General features: G+C 30.9%; 1 protein-coding gene across 2 annotated transcripts in view; it reads right to left on the bottom strand.

Annotated features, from left to right (window-relative positions):
* Nucleotides 1-20,166, bottom strand: part of LOC126775904 (voltage-dependent calcium channel subunit alpha-2/delta-3) — a 59,258-nt gene that overhangs the window by 16,302 nt on the left and 22,790 nt on the right. For both annotated transcript variants that reach the window (XM_050498111.1, XM_050498203.1), the window contains exons 4-6: nucleotides 5,043-5,271; nucleotides 744-875; nucleotides 334-611 (exon numbers count right to left, since the gene is read on the bottom strand). In XM_050498111.1, the coding sequence (XP_050354068.1) occupies nucleotides 334-611; nucleotides 744-875; nucleotides 5,043-5,271 (639 nt within the window). The remainder of the gene's footprint in view (nucleotides 1-333; nucleotides 612-743; nucleotides 876-5,042; nucleotides 5,272-20,166) is intronic.

The raw sequence follows: 20,166 nt of genomic DNA, 5'->3' as shown, positions 1-20,166 counted from the left end.
AAAAGCGATTGGGATTCTGTCAAGAAATTCTCAATAGCAGCTGGATGGAGTTGGGATGATGGAAATGTTACAATTCCCGTATCTCAGAACGTATGTCGTTAGCCCTTCCGTTAGCCCTGCTCTTGATCTCTCTCCGGACGTCTTATCAAAATATGAAAGCAAGGGGTTGAAAATGCACGTGTATTTGTTCACGCATGTACTGCAGTTGGCTAGTCAAGAAGGACGTTAACAAAATCATTATACGTCTTGTATAGTCGTATGTAATGTTTCGGATTAGTTTAATCTAATAAGTACCCTTGGGTATTGTTTGAATTTACTTATTAAAATACATACCTGAGCCAAGATTTTCGTATAACAGGTGTGTAGCTCTGATACGGTGTCACTGTATCTGTATACATTGACGAAGTCGTTTGGGCCGAGTGTGTCGAGAAGGGCGGACACGGTAGCCTTCGCGAGACGGCGGTAAGACGAACCGAGGTCATCAGAGTCGTCTAAAAGGATCACGAGGTCTTTAGGCGAGGTTGCAGCTTCGACAAACCAATTCGATGACCTGAAGTCGTAGAAATCGCGCGCGTGGTGCGAATAGCCGTCCTCAGGTGGCCAAGACATTGCTAATACGAAAAATATTATAATTAAATAATTATTTATGATAACTACAAAAATATGAAGAGATTACGTTTGTTCTTTTCTTAAGTTAAATGAAAGTGAATCTCTGTAACTTTACCAGCTCTAAATGTACTTGCCTGGGTATCGCCTCATGAAACCCGAAGATGAGGCATAGTACTGCCACGATAGTGTCGGATCGATTTCATAATTATTCACAAAGAGAGGATCCAAATGCTCTGACCACGCTATCTGATTTTGTACCTCTTCATCTGTTAAAAGAAAGATCACATAAATATGAAAACAGTCGAAAATTTAATACTAATGTCGTAGCTTTAAAAAAAATAATTGTAACATTTACTGGGTGGTAGGGCTTTGTGTAAGCCCGTCTGGGCAGATACCATCCAATCATCAGAAGGATTTGTATGAAAATAGTAGCTATATTTAATTTTATTTTGTATATACTTATTTAAGTCCTCAATGTAAATGATTCTTATGTAAGTTTAATTTATATATTGATTATTTTATTTATCATTCAAAAACAAATTGTCGCATATCGTAAAATGAAAATACAATTCAGAAGAGAGTTAATATTGAAACAATACAAGCGGTTAAAACAAAACTATAAAAACAAATTAATCTCCCATTAGCATCGGAAAATATTTTTTACATAACGACTATGGCTTACAACCAAAACCATCGCTATATTGAATTGATGACCTACTTTCGGAACTGGCGTTTTTATATGTTATGTAAAAAGGAAAACATTCATTTATAGAATCAAAACCTATTTAACTAATTTCGCGTGAAATTGCAGACGCACTTTGTACAACACTGTTTATTTTATATATACAATAATGACCAGCTGCCCAGGAAAATAGGAATTGTATTAATAAACTTTATTTGTATATTAAAACTTTTTAAATATTGTCCGCAGTGCCAATCTTTAAGGAATGACTAATATTTCTATTAACCCCTCTATTAAGCGTACAGCTTGTGTTAGGAGTTGGGACGACAATAGCCGAAGGGGTCAGGATCGATCCTGCGACTTTTACATTGCTAGGCGGTCCGTAAATCATCGCGCTAATTGCCGCTTCTTTACCCATACTTATAGAACTGTATTGCAATGAAGTAAGATATATATTGTTATTAAATTATTGATAACTTTTTATGCCATTTTATCTGTTTAAGCCGAATCTTGCAACTGAATTTAAAACTCTGTCATATTCTTGGTGCAGATAATTATATAAGTACTCTAGTGAACTAAATATTGTAATTTGTTCAAAATGGCCTCTAAATATAAGATTGATTTCTCCTTAAATCTGTTCAACACCTTGGTCAGCGGTATTAAAAAGTTTAGCAAATTTTTTTTGTCCGCAAAATTCGTTGTGTCATTTCGTAAGAACTAAATCAAATTACTCAATCACTGTTGTTTATTGATTTAAAATGACACATAACATAACAAAGGATATTGCACGAGAGTGTAAGCTATGACAAGGTAGGAAGTTAGTCTCAAACCGCAAGGAACACTCAAATCTTGCAAGAAACAATAACCTTTAAAAAACCTTTGACAAAAAAAATTCAAGCCTCGTAAGGTACGCCCTTGACATATTATTTCAGAAAAGTTATTATATATAGCAAAATTAGCACTATTACTTTAGATTAATTGTACAATATTTGTATGCATAGTATTGTTGTATTTGGCATATTTATAAGGTTATGTTTAAAATTAAATGTAATGTAGAATGTGCATTATAATGAAGTTATAAATACACGGAACTTCCAAATTACGATTAACATCAAATTCAATTTATTTAATTAGAAGTTATTTAACTTTAACTGTTAAATTTATTATAAAGTGATCCTTGTTTTGTATTTACCTAGTTAACTTACGTATAAGCTTAAGTTGAAAATCTACAAATGGGTATTGAAAATAGTTACAAAATACTATTGCAAGGCTGGAGGTAGTAATTGAAAAGGAATAAATTGTATACCATAATATAATATTAAGGCTCAAAATAAAATTTAAATAAAAAAAGTTAAATGCATTCAAATTTGTTCGAATAATTGTTGACGTATGCAGCAGTGGAAACCGAATAAGATTACGAGAATCGAATTTCATTGATTAAGCTGGTTAAGAAAACTATCCTCACTAGCAGCTCAAATTCAATGTAGGTTAATTGAGTTCTCGACTAAAGGTTTGGTTTAGAGCTCACTTCTAACAGCTTACAGCCGCAATATTGGGAGCCTATTATAGTAGAATATATATTTATAATGTATCAATTTATTATACATTATAAATATATATTCTACATTTATATATTCTACAGTTATATTTTAACAACCTTCTTGCAAAAATAAAATTGCACGTTTTCATAAGTCAATTTTGGATTTTTGTAATAGAAATTTGATAACATCTAATTAATATTATATTATGGTATACAATTTATTCCTTTTCAATTACTACCTCCAGCCTTGCAATAGTATTTTGTAACTATTTTCAATACCCATTTGTAGATTTTCAACTTCTAAATTAAGGAACTTGTATATAAACTTTCATCCCCAACATTACCCTTTTAAAGGGTGAATTAAAATAAAAGCAGCATGTCTGTCCGGAAAGCTTGCTTCATATTAAATTTATTGAAATGAATATTCAAAATGAATTTAATTTAAATTTACGTTAAATAAAGTAAATAGTATGTTTATTATAATTTATCTTTATTAACCAATTTATTTGAACAGTAACTATTATTGATTTTAGAGCAAATTATGTCACTGAACATAATAATCGTAATAGTTTAGTAAATGTCGTCGAGTTGGAGCTGAAAGCAAAAATAGGTAAGTCCATTTGTTAATAAATCATTTCACCCGGTCATCCGGCCACCACCCACCCTAAGCCCGCGCATATCAACAATATATCGTGTCGTTATTTAAGGGTACACGCAATGTCACGATGACACGTAGCGTTACTATAAGTAACTAGTAATATCAGAAATTATCATGGATATTAATCAATTCCATTTCCTTGTATTTTACAAATGGTGAAATATAAATTATTTATAGAAATCCTTATATTTACCTAATATGGGAGGGAATAAATACAATTTGGTTATTAAATATAATATTCATATGTACATATATATGTAGAGAATGCCTAGCGGTTAGAACGTGATAATCTTAACGTAACTAAAAGTTGCGGATTCAAACCCGGTAAGATACTCGAAATTTTGATGTGCTTAATTTTTTTTTATAATTCATCACGTGTCTGACGGTTAATGAAAACTTTTTAAGACCTACATTTGTCGCATGATTTGTATGTATATCCAGTAACTTGTATTTAGAGCATCGTAGTGGAGCATCGAGTAATCTCCAAGCCAGAAGAGGAGGCTTAGCCCAGTAGTAGAATATTAATAGGCTGTTAATTTAATATAATATAACAGGCAATATTTTTTTTTTCAAAAACATTGTTTTCAAATTTAACAAGCTCTCATTTTAATAATTTATTCGTTACATAATAAGTTTATTATTTAAGTTTAACGATTTGCAAAACTCTGATTAAGATTCATTCTATTATGCTTAGCTGCAATTTAGGTTCTATTCATTAGAGAAACCGGACGTCATTTGGAGATCTCGAGGTTTGCCAATGCTTCAACTAATTGGATTAAGACTAAGGTTATTCTATTTGATCAAGTCTGACTTGTCTTTATAATTGCTGAGCTCAAATGAATAGTCGAAAACAGAATTCAAAAGAATGAATTACTAACAAGATTTCAATGGAACTAATTCTATCTATACTTGTTTTGAAATATACTTTTACGAATTCTTTCTTTCAAATTAAGATAATTAAATGTACTCTGCCACGTAACTGAATAACTTAAAAGTAATGGTTTTTATATATAAAATAATTTATTTTATCTATAATATCAAAAGTTAAGTAAATTAACAGTTTTTATATAGCTCACAGGTGGACTTAAGTTTTCTTTTTGAGCAGCAAAGTTATGCCATTACTCTGCTCTATTTTGAGTTAGTGAATATGTTTGTATATATGGCATTTTCAACCATCAATATATGCAGCGGCTGATATGAAATGATTTAGAAATATCCCATATATAGAAATCGATATGTTGTATACCAGCTTAACATCAAGAAATCTCGCCCGTATAATGCCGTTGGCCGATGAACTTTTTTCGGTGATATTTCTTAAGTACACAATTTTATATGATGTGCACAAATGATCATGACTAAATGGTCATGACATAATATTTCTTTAGCGTTTAATTACAATTGCTAACTCGTCTCATAAAATCTTAGTCTCGTGTTATAATGACCGCCGTGTGGACTGTACTTCCAGGGGCAGGTCTGTTCAAAGCCCTACTACCATGTTTTAATAACATTTTTACATAGGACATATAAATTAAATATTTTATCAACTAACGTACCCTCAGTGTTGATGTAAGGTGGCATCAGCACTGCGCTGTAGCTGGCGTTGACAGCAATGTGATCGAAATGTCTGCTGGGTGACAGGAGAAGGCGACGTGCCCGCGCCGCTAAAGTTCCGTCATCTGCGTGTACGTTTAACCAACGTGCGTCGTAGTAGGAGCCAGGTGAACCGTCAGTGCTGCTGCTGCCGGCTGAGAGAGCAGCCGCCTCCGCCGAATCCATGATACGCTGAAAAAATCTTCACTTAAGCAAAAATATATTGTATAAATTATTCCAATTATAAGAAGAGTTAAGTTAAATAAACATCTTTGATAATGAATTGACGTGAGATTGGTCTTGAATAATCTATGTCAATAGACAATTAGTACGCACCTTTAACAGAAATGACAAGTAAGGTTGCTAATTTATCGTATACGCTTCTCAATGAAGCTAAATTTTTTGGTTAACTGATGGATAAATAAACTTTTGTAATGAAAACTTAGTACAGTAGCGAACATGTTTACAGATTTTACTAAAAAAAAATAACAACAACTAACATATTATATAATAACCTACATACAAGATTTCAGCATATATTTTACCTCTTCAAGAGGTATAATAATATATAATAACTATTTAAAAACTGAAACACGTATAGAATATTTTTTCAAATTTTCACACCCGTATGTAATGTTTTGTATGTAAGTTTACTCGTAGTCGATATGTATAAATTCTACGCTTCTAGTTTTGGCTAAGATTATATCTCGGTCGATACTTTCATACTCGGATTGATATTATATTTATATTTTTTTAAATGACAATAACATAGACGTGTTTATGGAATATATAAGGCGCAATTACGATAAATTATATTGCTCATCGGTGAAATTATTTAGACATTATCTACAATATGAGCCGAAGCCGAGATGGCCTAGTGGTAAGAACGCGTGAATTTTAACCGATGATCGTGGGTTCAAACCCGGGCAAGCACCACTGAATTTTCATGTGCTTAATTTGTGTTTATAATTCATCTCGTGCTTAACGGTGAAGGAAAACATCGTGAGGAAACCTACATGTGTCTAATTTCATTGAAATTCTGCCACATGTGTATTCTACCAACCCGCATTGGAGCAGCGTGGTGGAATAAGCTCCAAAACATCTCCTCAAAAGGGAGAGGAGGCCTTAGCCCAGCAGTGGAACATTAACAGGCTGTAACTGTTACTGTTATCTACAATAATAGTAATTTTACATGTAAAATAGATAGTAGTTTACGTAAATAAGGCCCGTTAGAAACACGCGAGGCTTTTATCAAAGGCATTAGATCAGAGTGCAGGATGTTTCGTAGAACATTACAAATACTATTGCGTGTGGTTGATATTATTGCACATTATATATTTTCATATATTTTATTTTCATAAATACTATAAATAATATAGTCATTATCTATGCTGTATACATTATAAGACGGTACATTCTTAAAATAAAGTAAGCATCTTATGTTTTTTAATATAAAATATCTTTTGAATAATTAATTTTATAATACATTACTAATATTAAATATTTTCTTCAATAAGAAGTGGTTGTTTTGAAGTTAATTATATGTATCTTTTTTTATTTATTTTTTACTATTTAATAATACGAGTATCTCGTTAAGAATCTTTAACATATAGAACATCGGAAAGGAAGAAAATGTATTTTCATTTCAAATAGTCCACATATTCTATTTGTTGACGCGTTTGTCGGTCTTTAAGGTCATTGGTAGAACCTTTACAGCCTTCTTCAATGATGAGCACGATGTTCTCCGACATATTCCAGTCACAGCGGGTAATAGCCACCTATGTATAATAACTAATGCTCAGGTGAGTGCGCAAACACAGGGGCACTCACTATTCAACTTCTTCAATAAACGGGTTATCAGACAGACAAATATTTTATTGAAACGGTCTTGTAGTGTCTTATTTATGCATTCAAACGTACAACTCTCTGGCTTTATAATATAGGCACAGACGATATACAGATAGGCTAATTTTGAATCACATTTATTATTTTCCTATGGCTACGCATAATATTGTTGACTCTTTTTTACAGTTTTGTACCTTAATATTGTCTTTGTTTCTTTTTAGTGAATAAAGTTATTTATTATTATTATTATTAATAATGACATGTAAAAGACAGAATGGATAGAAACTAAATAAGTTTAAGTCTTAAAACGTGAGTGGGTTTATATAAATAAGTAAAGATAAATCTAAAATCCGATTTAATTCGATTTTCATTTTTACGATATTTAAACATTTTTGGAATAATGTTACGAATTTGTTACCAGTATAGTTGTTTCTTTTTATTAACCAAGTCAAAATCTTTATTCAATACAAAAACAATATTTGCTTATTGATTGTAAAAAATCTACCACCGGTTCGAAAAAACTCCTCAGACTTGAGAAAAACCGGCAAAATGAATTCAGTTTTTTTTTTCAACAATTGTTATACAAGTACTATGACAGTAAGAATATTAATATACGTTCATTTAAAAAGTGTATTATTCCTATTTCAAAAGAGTTTTTCAAAGACGATGTTGAAACGCTGTTGATGCGTAAAAATGCAATTATATTCTTCATTCTACTTTGGATTGCTGCTACAAAATTCCATAGCATAAAGAGCAAAAGACTGCGTAATTTTCTCTGTTCATACTTACATCAAACTTAACTGGAGCACATTTTTTTCTTTAAAGGAAAAAAACCAAGTTTAAATGGAATGACCTGCAGCAATGTAGTAAATATATTTAAAAAAATCCTGTTGCTAGTAATTTTTTTCTAAGAAAGTTAATAATTAAAAAAATATATATTTAAAAAAAACTAGACTTCATACATGAGAAATTTACTATAATAATGCTTATTATTATAACAAATTCACTTTTTCCATGACAATAAGTAAGAGCCGAAATGAGCAAGTGGATAAAACAAGTACTAAAGACTTAAATTAATCCTTGAATCGGGTAAGCATTGAATTTTTTACATGTCTATATGAAATAGATGATGAAATAAACTTCAAACTTTAATAGTAGATGAGGCTTTTGTGGAGGCTTAAATGTGCAAGTTGTTACAATAGTATACTCCATCATATTATATGTCATTATAAAAGAATTAAAGTTTTTATGTTTGTAAAACGAAATCATAGATAGGATATGCAAGATTAAGTTATATTTCGTTAATTTTACGTCCTAATTAAGTAATCACCAAGTCGCGATATAAAACGTTAACAAGTTAGCTAAAAGATCCTGAAAACAGTTTATAAATGAGAGTTTTTAGTTCTAGGGAACAGTCCCATCGGAGGAACAAGCTCGAAGTAGAGGCGAAGTAATTAAAACTTGCGCCCCACCGCCCCGTTATAGCGTTTGTCGAGCTGGACGCGCACTTACTAAGAGTTTAATACAATTAAAAATCTGAGTAATCTTGAACCAACTGGGCAATGTAAAATAAAATTGCAGACATTATATTCTTACAAATAGAAAAACAGAGATGAAGTAAAAGATTGATTAAAAATATCTTGATTAAATTGAAGAGTATGTCATAAGTCATCCTTAGCTGCTCAATGGAATAAATTAATGATGAAGATTTTATCGACATAGACATGTAATTTTTAAGTTCTTAATAGAATCATTACGATCTTTTATAAATACTTGTAACAAGCAACGCTTCATTTATTTGCTGAGTAGTATTATAAATCTTTCAGGATATTTTTTCATTTTATCGTTCACTTGAAGCACTTAGAACAAGCGGGCTCTCACGTTTGACCCGTAGTCTGCGGCTAAGGTGTTCTATCGAGACACCGCAGGATGTACTAAAGTGTTATTTTTTCTATTTCTTGTTATATTTTCTCTCAGCGAAACTTGGCATTGATTAAATATAAAATACGTCTGCAGCACCTCAAATATTTTAATGTAGCCATTAAGATCCGCAATGAAAGGCTCCTTATTCCTGAAACAATACTTACTTCTCTGTAAATGCGGAATTCCTTTATTTTGTTTCAGCTACAGTTTCATTAAGTGCGAAATGTTGGCGTCGTTTTTTCTTGGCGACGCCCGCAGCGCAATCCGCCGATTTTTCAACTTTATTGTCGAGCTAAGTTCTAGGTGCTTTGGCTCGAGCCTTGTTCGCAACTTATTATGATACCGCCTATTCCTACTTCTCCGCCTCCTTTTTAATACGTATTTCTTGCATTAACAATAATGCACCTAGCTAAACGTGATGATGTTTTTTTCTTAATAGACAAGCATTTATACTTAAGAAAAAAAAAATAAGCAAAGTAAGATACATTAAAAAAAAATACAACTGTGTCATATTTATGGTGTTTTAATGTGCTACAGTGTATTCAATTAATTTATACATGGAAAGATTTTTTTCCGATTGTTTCTAATGTTAAATGCCACCTTATGCGTTAAAATTACCAATAAAACAATACCCAATTTCATAAATTTAAGTAACATAAGCTTATAATATAATATTTATCTTAAATACAGAGAAATTTTCAATGTTGAGAGCAATAAGTATAAATTGTATAAAATTTTTCACTAGTAGGCTATAGACCACGAAACGATCAATACCTAAAAAAAATTAAGTAATAATACTAAAATGATATTTTATTGCAGGCCCAAAAAATTGCTTTAACCCTCCCTTACATCGCCAATGCACCACCAATCTTAGGAACTGATTTTATGTGTCTATGTACCTGTACGTACACTAACTCGTTCTATCTCCCAACCGGAACACAAAATTACTACGTTTTGCTGTTTGGTATTTAAATATATCCTGAGTGGGTGGTACCTACGCAAGTCTCTGTTTTCATTAAATGCATTTTAAATGCACAAATATTTATAGAATATTAAGCTGTTTTAATTTTACATATTCGTGTATTTACACTCAGAGAATTTAAGGAGTGCTATAACGAGATTACATGGCATTGCGCGTCAACGACAGACCGCCACCGCACACTCGTCAAGGCAGCCATATTGCATTATGTCAACGCTCCCGACCACGACGCCTTCGTCTAAACACTTAAAACACTTACCTAATTTAACCTCAACACATACTTGACTCATCTCGCACGGGTTCATGTTTATAAAATACTAGAAAGTCTCTTTAAATATACTTTCGTAAGCTGAGGTTATAGCAGACTGAAGTATTTCATTTAGCTGTTACTTATTTTGAAACGTGAATTAATGTATGCAGCGTAGAAATTTAGGGTTCTTAAATTTTAGTTATTTGATTTGTGAGGATAATAAAATAGAAATCTATTATTAATATTAATATATGATTGTATGGACCATAAGACTTTTAAAGGATCGTTTATTGAAATCTAATTTGTATGTTCTATTATTACATGGCAACGAAAAGAGTCTAGACTTTGCAGGTCGTGTTAATGGATGGGACAACAAGTCTTGAAAAACTGTCCAACGTTTCATTCTGTTGGATAAATTATTCTTCAATCGGCCCCATAATTTTCTTCTTGTCTACAATCGAATAAGGAGATGAAGAAGAGTTTTATCATTACAAATATTTAACCTGTGACGTGTGTGACTTTACATATTATATAATAAAATGTTAAATAATTCTTCAAATGTAATACGCTGCAACAGTTTTTCGTTTTATACGATTTTTGACATACATTTAAAAAAACATAACAGCCGTTTTATTTCAAATAGGCATCCCATTAATTATAATACCCCTCGACGAGCTTCTCCTCGAAATTACTTTACACTTAGTACTTAAAAATGCTCTGCGATTTTAAAGTACACTAGCAGCTCTCGTGTTTCATACAGATTACGTTAATAAGGTACAAGAAAATAACTTTGTAAAATACTTCTCATAAAATTACTCATCCACTCTTCGGTTACGGCTGTCACTATATATTATACTATACTTTAGTATATATACAATACTCTGTGGCAGTTTATTATCCACCTTTATTATTTCAATTTTGTTTAGTTACATTTACATATTATTGGTAAAAAGTTTTCATATATCAGATAAAATATTTATTATTTCCATGAAATTTTAAAACCGTTTCTTGTAGTTTAACTACGCCAAACAACCGAATAAAGAATACCAATTAGCAATATGGTCATGTTAATGGAAATATTACATTTCAACGCTCTCATGCAATAACCCAGTAATAAACTATTACTGGAAATTATTTTTATATTATAATATTTTTATATCTGTATAGTTGGGAATCCATATATGTACTCTTTTCAAAATTCTTCTGTTTTTTCTTTTATTTAAAAAATCCTTATGTCGTTTTTATTGCACCTTATTCTTATAGGTCTTTTTATGACAAAAATACGTTACTCTACTACTACAACTTTACTCGGGCTACTCGTTATTACGTCAAATTTCATATCTGATATTCGGTTTAGTAATATAATTATAAAAAATTGTTTTGGTTACATGTTGCAGTGAATTGTGAAAAATTATAGTTATACTAATAGATCAAATTAAAAACAAGAGAAAAGACTTGACCGAAACTTTAGAACAAGCAATATTTGATTTGTAAACAGTTATATGGCTTAACAGTAAATACATATGTCAATGAACTCAATAAATAAATATAACTATGGTATTAAGCATGATAATATTACCGCAATAATCACGTATGTTAATATAACTGAATTTATTTAATAGTAAAACAGTAACAGATTATGTTAAAATGTAATATTATATTTTCATGTTTATATGTATAAAGTATGTATATTTTACTGGTAGTAGAGCTTTGTGTAAGCTCGTGTGAGTAGGTACCACCCACTCATCAGATATTTTACCGCAAAACAGCAGTACTTGGTATTGTTGTGGGTGGTTTCTACCACCAGTAAAATATACCCACATACTTTATATGTAATTACATGCACAAGGGACATGACATAAGGGTTGGTGGCGCAATGGTGATGTAAGCGATGGTTAACATTTCTTAAAATGCCAATGTATATGGGCGTTGGAGACCGCTTACCATCAGGTAGCCCATATGATCGTCCACTTTCCTATTCTATAGAAAAATATATAGTTTAATACTGATACTATAAATTAATAATGCAAAAAAATTGTAATAATTTCATAAATCGATGTTGTAATATAAATGATGGATAAATTATAAAAAGTATGTGTAAGTAAGCTTATCTATTGAAAAGATTTCTTCCAACACATCTTAAAAAATATTTCAACAGATAAATAAGAGGAAAACACGTACAATAAAACAAAAACAAAATAAATCAACAATATTCAGAGGATTCAAGCAAAGAATTAAGAAAAATAAAAACATTTTTGAATTAATGTTAACAGAAAAGGTTTTGCTTATCCTTGTATAAAATTCACTAAGACAAATCTATAAATCAAGTAATTTCTACTCCAGAGACACAATAAAACATTTTCGGTTGCTTGTTTATCGTGTACATATGTTGGAACATAGCCGCAATTCTGTCGTCTCCAGCTCGTAATAGGAATCGTATTAGTGGAATGGTGCCAACGGCTACAGTTCTTTGTCGTGCATTGTGTCTGTATGGGACCTGGATTTCAAATGCTATTGAAATTTAATTTGATTTTAGTTTAAATAATGATCGACGTTTTTCAAGGTTTCGTAATTAGCATCGATTTTATAATTTCATCATCTTCAATTCATATAATGGGTTTGGTTTGGTTGTTCATCCTTTGGTTGGTTCATCCTTACTAATATTATAAATGAGAAAGTGAGTTTGTTTTTTGTTTATTACACTCTATTTGTAAAACGATTGTTTTTTCTTTGGCAGCTTTTGCCTTTTTCAAGGTTTCGTAATTAACATTGATTTTATAAAATCGTCATCTTCAATTCATATAATGGGTTTGGTTGGCTTCATCCTCACTAATATTATAAATGAGAAAGTGAGTTTGTTTTTTGTTTGTTACGCTTTCAACGTCTCAACTACTCAATAAATCATTATGAACATTCTCACAGAGAATGACGTTGGGTAACCCCCCAAAAGCAAACGATTTTTTAAAACGTTTTAATAAAAACTTTGTAACATGTTTTAATTTTTCATTTAAGTGACATTTAAGATAATATCGAAGTCAATATATGGTTATATACAAAAAACATTTTAAACGGATAGACAATTAAACATTGAATTTGACCGTAAAAATATTAATAATTAAGTAAGCAAGCAGTAAGCAAAAGTCAAATCTTACTTATATTAAACAATTTATTTCCTACTGCTAAGGGGCTAAGGCCTCCTCTCCCTTTTTGGGGAGAAGGTTTAGAGCTTATTCCACCACGCTGCTACAATGCGGGTTGGTAGAATACACATGTGACATAATTTCAATGAAATTAGACGCATGCAGGTTTCCTCACGATGTTTTCCTTCACCGTCAAGCACGAGATGAATTATAATTACAAATTAAGCATATGAAAATTCAGTGGTGCTTGCCCGGGCTTGAACCCACGATCATCGGTTAAGATTCACGGGTTCTAACCACTAGGCCATCTTGGCTTTTTTTATCAATAAAAAAATGGAAATAAAAATATAAAAATAATTTTCGAAACATACAACATACAAGTTCATATATATTTTCCTAAAATTTACTATAAATTTTAATAACCATTCCAAATATAACACATAAGTGTAACAAAGTAATAACATCATAAAACAGTCCTTAGTTCTTATTAAGGATTATATCAATGCAATGATGCCACGGATTGCTCTGAATTCATTGTTGCGGGCTTTCAACGCGTTCACTCGACTTTGCAGTACGAACAATTGCAATGTGTTCAATAAAATCGTAAAATTATATGTCTCAGTATACGATTTATTTAATTTGATTACTGTTACTAAAGCTTAAATAAGTATTTTTGTTTTATATTTGAACATGTAAAAATATCATTTACTTATAATTTTCAATGTGAATCATTACAAGCAATACTGTGATAGAAAAAAAAATTGATAATTCGTTATTATTATAAACGAAAATAATATATTTTGGATATCGATTGAATATCATTATATTAAAAGTTTATAGAAGAGGTTGGCTTATAGTCAAGCAATATTTGATTTTTTTTTGGCAATCAACGACATATGTAAAAGTAAAATAATAGCCTGTTAAGTACTGTTAATGTCCACTGCTGGCCTCCTCTACTTGTCATCAAAAGTAACCTACTTGTAAACGACGTAAGAAGTTTAATTTAAAGAATAGTCCAACAATATTGAAAACTATAAAACGTAATTAAAATATTGGTTTTAATTAACAGTAGTTTATCTTTTAATATAAGGGTCAGCGAAAGGTACTACGTTGCGGCAGGTCGTCGACCCGCGCCCTTCGCGTCGCCGGTCGCCCACGCGCTACGCTGATGCTACGCAGGGCTTCCCTAACGTAACCGATTACCTTTGTGTGATGTATTTGCAGTATAGTCTACTATATTGTATAGTTATTGATTTTTTCTATATTATAGGGTTAATAAGAACTAAAAATATAAAACTATGAAGTATAGCAATACTGTGATATACATATATTGTAAAATAATTGCTTTGAATGTTCTTATCAAATTACATAGTTTCTGGAATAATTATTATACGTTATATCACAAAGATTAACTTTTTAAGCACTTTAGATATTGTAAGTATAAAATATTAATAACTATTCAATTAAGTAAATTCGTAACTTAAATATCGACTATACAATGTCTACTATTGAGATGGTATTCAACACAAAACTACTTTAACGTCGAACGACTGGAAATGTTCATGAAAGTGCGTGTTACTTAGGCTTTAGTGCAGGCGTCCCGTGGCTTCGGAATATTGAGTAAGTAGCCTGCGGGCCTGCTTGCATCCTCGAGAGCGAGCGAGACAAAACACCGTCTCAAGACTGCGAATCAATAAAGTCCACTCGTATAAGTCGGGTGCAGTGGATGTGGGTCACGGTGCACCCGCGAGATGGTATTTAATAACCCGCCTTACACCAGACAGTTATTACTCGATCCCTCCGATGTTTACACGAGGAATTCAAACGATTTCAATGGTTAAGTGTTCCGTCATAAGCCCTGGAATGGCATCCGTTAGCTATTGGGGTGCTTCGTAATGTATATTTGTGAACAACCAATGTTAATGCGGAAATCATGATTATGCTATAAGTTAATATTTTAAAAATAAACTCTGACTAATATAAATCCTAGTTACATAGTAATTTAATTTTTCCTTTATGTTTTAATTTTCACAAACGTCAAATACACGTTTTAAGTAATAACTGGGTTAGTAATTTAGAATAATAGTATGCATTATGCTATTTATTCTATATAAATCACTTTTGTTTTCTTTGTCTGTTTAATTACTATTGTTAAGATGTGAATTTAAAGAAGAAAAGAATGAAAAAATAAGGATTATTATTATTTTATTTTTTAATTTATTATAATTATAATTAGTTGCACCAGATGTCATCTTAATTAAATTAATTAAATAATGTTCTCTTTCCACCTTTCTATATGTAACTATTCCATATTCTCTCTCTAAAACAATTCTAATGATTTTATTTAACTTCACAAAAACAATTCTAATGATTTTATTTAAGTTTTTCTATACATGTATCTTCCGAAAGTTTGCTTAAATAAATACATAAATTATTAGAGCCAAACGAAGATCGGTCGCCCTGGTATACTGTATGAGATGAAAAATAATATCAACATACATTATTTTTAACTATTTATAGTTGTAATATACATAAAGACTAAACAGACACTAATATTTGGTCAGCAATAGGCCTACAAATCAGCCTAATATTTTACATACCTATTTTTCAGATTTAATTCAGGTTTCAATGGACGATTTTTCGTTATTCATTTTAAAATAGAAATAGTTACAGAAACTGTGTAAATAATCACGATTAGAGCGGGTGTATTTTTCGCAAACAAAAGACTTTTTGACAGCGTTTTGGTGATACGTCAAACATCGCCTCTAATGAAATCGTACTACCAAATAACATATATTTTACATGTCCGTAAATATTAAGCCTTAGAGTGAAGGTAAATAAATTTCACAGAAATTAAATCAACTTGTTCATACTTAAAATTTTATATTATGCATGTCACTAATGTCTGCCACAAAGTGATGGCTAGAATTATGTCAGGGATTTCTTGTCACCAGCAGATGGTTCGCAATTTGCTGATGGCGGCATTAAGGTCGAGATGCAGCGAACTTGCAGGGCCTCTCCCCCTGCACCCTGCACCCTCTGGTATGCCTCTGGAATTTGGCGGTGCGCCTTGCACGTATACATATACCTAAACTCGTAAGATGAGCTCGCTTTTCAAGGTTCAACTTGCTTAATATTGACATTAATATTTCCTTAGGATTGTTTTAAATAGATTAATGAACATGAACGATATTTATTTTCATACAAGAAAATAATGGAAAATATAAAGTTCAATGTACGTAAATAAACGGCCTACACGAAATCAGATTGACGCGATATTGATATTTTAATACGTGACCCTATTGTGAGTGTGTGCGTTTCGTTGTTAGTTGTAATTACGTATATGTTGAATAGCTATTAGCGAATTGGGAACTAGGCCGTATTTTGTGCTAGTATTGCCGGTTCATTGCTCCTAAATATCAGATACGTGGATTTAACGCAAATATGTCACATTGAGCTATTATTTGTGGCATTTAATTAGGCACGTTTAGATGTGTTTAAAATGTTAACTAAAGTAGGCGTTAATTGAATTCGATTATTTCTAGCGGATCCTGATATATGAATACTTTAAGAGAATCTTTATACATATTACAGGCATGATCATTTCATCTGTTTCCAATAAACCAATCCCTATTGTTTAACTTGCTAGTAGTTTATGTCAATAAAATAAAATCAAAAACATTTAAGTATGTTTTTTTTTACCGATGCTTTTACTCATATTGTTTAAAATCCTCTGCGTCTATTTTTGTTGTTAAGTACTTACCGAATAAAATAAATATATGCCAGTATTTTGACACGTATAGAATCATATCAATTACACTACACCTACTTTATACGCTTGCAAGTTCAGTTTAAGAAAACAGATTTAAATAGTACATTTATCATTTTATTTCAAGCATGGTTAATCTTTTTTGTGAAATTATAAATTAATATTTAAATAAAAATTTAGTACTGTGACGTATTTGTAATTACTTCGTTTAAAAACTATTATAATGTAAACGAATTTTATACGCTTTGTTTATTTATTTTTGTATGTTGTCTGTCAGTGGTTTTATTGCGGTAAGGTTATTAATATTATCGGTTTTAATTTGTCAACGTTGCTTGACATTTTTTGTCTCGTTAAATGAAGCATTGTTTGGAAAGCGGGTGGGGAGGCCGAGGTTAGAGGGAGGCGTCCTGTTTACATTATAGCTAGCTATTATAATATTATGATTTATTGCTCAATCGGTGCTCCGCCAGGCAAAGCGGCTTCGTAATTTCACCTGAATTCTGTTCACGTTCGCGCACTTAGACTTAGGAATTTAAACTACGCTTTAACATGTAAAGGAAAGCTTTTGATATGGATTATTCACGATTAAATGAGGTTGTAATATATTAAATATGGTTTATATTTTATTTTTGATAAATCCTTCATTTTATAAATATAGTTTGTTTATTGTTGAAAGAGATGTTTTAGTTCTTGAAACTATTCACTTTGATTATGATTCACCTTTGTAGGTTGAGCGAGTATTAAGATTTTGCGTCTACTTTGAATGCTCAAGTCTCGACATAAAATATGTTAAATGCATTCCAGTCTCAATTTCGTGCGCTTGTCGGAGCATAAGATCTCGTATAAATTTGATAATTAACTTTTACTTGAAATTATATTGAATATTTCTATCAAATAATTAATTTTATTATAGGTTTATTTTGTATTTTAAAATGGATAGATTTTTTTTAATTAATTGTATTTTAATTATAACTTCAGTTGCATTTTTCTAATGGAATTAAAATATGTAGTATAATCTTAATCTTAAAATCTGTTAAACCTTATACTATTTTTTTACAATAGAATCGATTGATAAATGCATTAATTATCAAACAATTATGATTATAATTTGTTTAGATCACAATATATGTACAAAACTTTTAAAGTTATTCTACAGCTAAAGGTATTAAATACAGCTATTTTATATTAGTATCCCTTTAATAAATTACTACTATGATGCTATATTATAAGTTATAAAACTTTTTTAATATTAAGCGGTGCATGTAATTGAACCACATTAAATACTTCAAATAAAAGTGCTGCTTTAGAAGCAAATATAGAGACAGACGGTGAATTTAGTGAGATTCTCGACAGCGAGTTTCCCTTTGAAACATTCGTAAAAGCGGGCTCTGCAATGGCTATACATACTGGCTATAAATATATACGTATATTTATATAGTTCTACACGACAAACATATTTTAAACGGTTTTAAATTTGTTTTCTATTAAAGTAACAACCTATGAATGTCCCAATGTTGAGCTAACGCCTCCTCACCTTTTTGAAGAGAAGGTTTGGATTACATTTCTAGTAAAACTTTATCGGACACGTATGTGTATGTACGTGTTTTATGCATGTTTTCAGAGGATGAGATGAATTATAAATACAAATTAAGCACATTAAAACATAGCAATGTATGTCCAGATTTGAATACGTAATGTACATTTGATATCAACCAAAGTTTAATTCACCGGGCAATCTCCTATTTTTCGATATCTGCAAATTTTTTTAAATAAAAATATGATTGTATTTGTTAGTACAAATTGAAAAGATAACGTCTGAAGGGACCATGGAAAGTTTCGTGACGGTATAATTTCTAGTCCACGGGGCATTGAATTGAAACAGGCCGATGGAATTACGTATCGGGGTACAAATCACGAAACATTCCAATCTCCCCGGTTAATAGAATGCTGTAGGCCTTCATTATGTCGGGTGGGGGATGAATTGACAAAAAAGGAACTTTTATAGAACGGCGATGTCGGATGAAGGAGTTGGAAACAAAAAACCGCAAATGGTATTAGGGAGATTCGGATGAAATAATTATATCCCCATGGTTCATTCCCAAACTTAGCTTTTATACAACAAACATTGTCGCTCCTTCATAAATCTTTGTGTTCAACTCAACTGAGGTTGGTATTAAATGTTTACCAGAACACTTAAGTATGTTCTTAACAAACTTTGGCAGAATAAAAGATGTCTCTGCGTATTTTCTCTTTAAATAAGAACCATCATTTTAATTATAACCTTTTTCTTATTAAATTTTAATGTAATGTTATTTCTTTATATGAAAAAGATATGTTGAATAGTTTAAGATCTTTTTTTTACATATTATATTTTATAATTATTACCAACATAAAATAATTACATCGTTAAGTATCTTATATAGTATATATTTTAAATGCTGCTACTTGACACGGTTTTTAAATTTTAACTCAAATGTAATAATCAAAATAAAAAAAATGTAATCTATTACCTCTCACATAACATAAATTAATATCAATCATTCTTATTTTTTAATGAAATTGTAATAAATCCTTATATTTAATTCGATTTAAATCTAAATAGAATAAACAAAAAATAAATAAAAGTAAATCCGATGATCGGCAGAGAGTTTTCATGAACTTTGAATTGGAAATTGAGACGGATAACAGACGCAGTTCAGGATTGACAAGAATTTCAATATAAGGGTGCGGGTTCAGAAGCGACTTGGGCGGCCATTGTAGAATATGGAAATGCAGTTGAAATAGGTACGTGCAAATTTTCTGTGCCTTATTTGCGTATTGTTTCGAACGCTTCGTTATCTCATTTTTATCTTTAGAATTAGCAGCGAAGCAGTAGCGTTATACATCATTAGACGTAACTGGTACATTTTATATTTTAGATACAATAGAATAGAAGTATAATGTTTTAATAGAATATAAATAAACTGAATATCATTATTAAAAGCCAAAAAGCAAGACATTTCTATGAAATAGAAATAGATGAAAATGATACATAAATAATAATATGATGAAAAACCAAGATAGTAAAGAACAGCCCTATAAATAAAATATTAGTTAATTTAAAATATTTGTATCGAACGAATCGAAATGTAAATTGAATAACCATCGACTCTCGAAGCTGAACATCACCACTGTATCGGAC

This window comes from Nymphalis io, chromosome 1, assembly GCF_905147045.1.
Source record: "Nymphalis io chromosome 1, ilAglIoxx1.1, whole genome shotgun sequence".
In the NCBI taxonomy this organism is placed as follows: domain Eukaryota; kingdom Metazoa; phylum Arthropoda; class Insecta; order Lepidoptera; family Nymphalidae; genus Nymphalis; species Nymphalis io.
The sequence above is the reverse complement of the archived record's forward strand: the minus strand, read 5'-3'. Positions and strand labels throughout refer to the sequence as shown.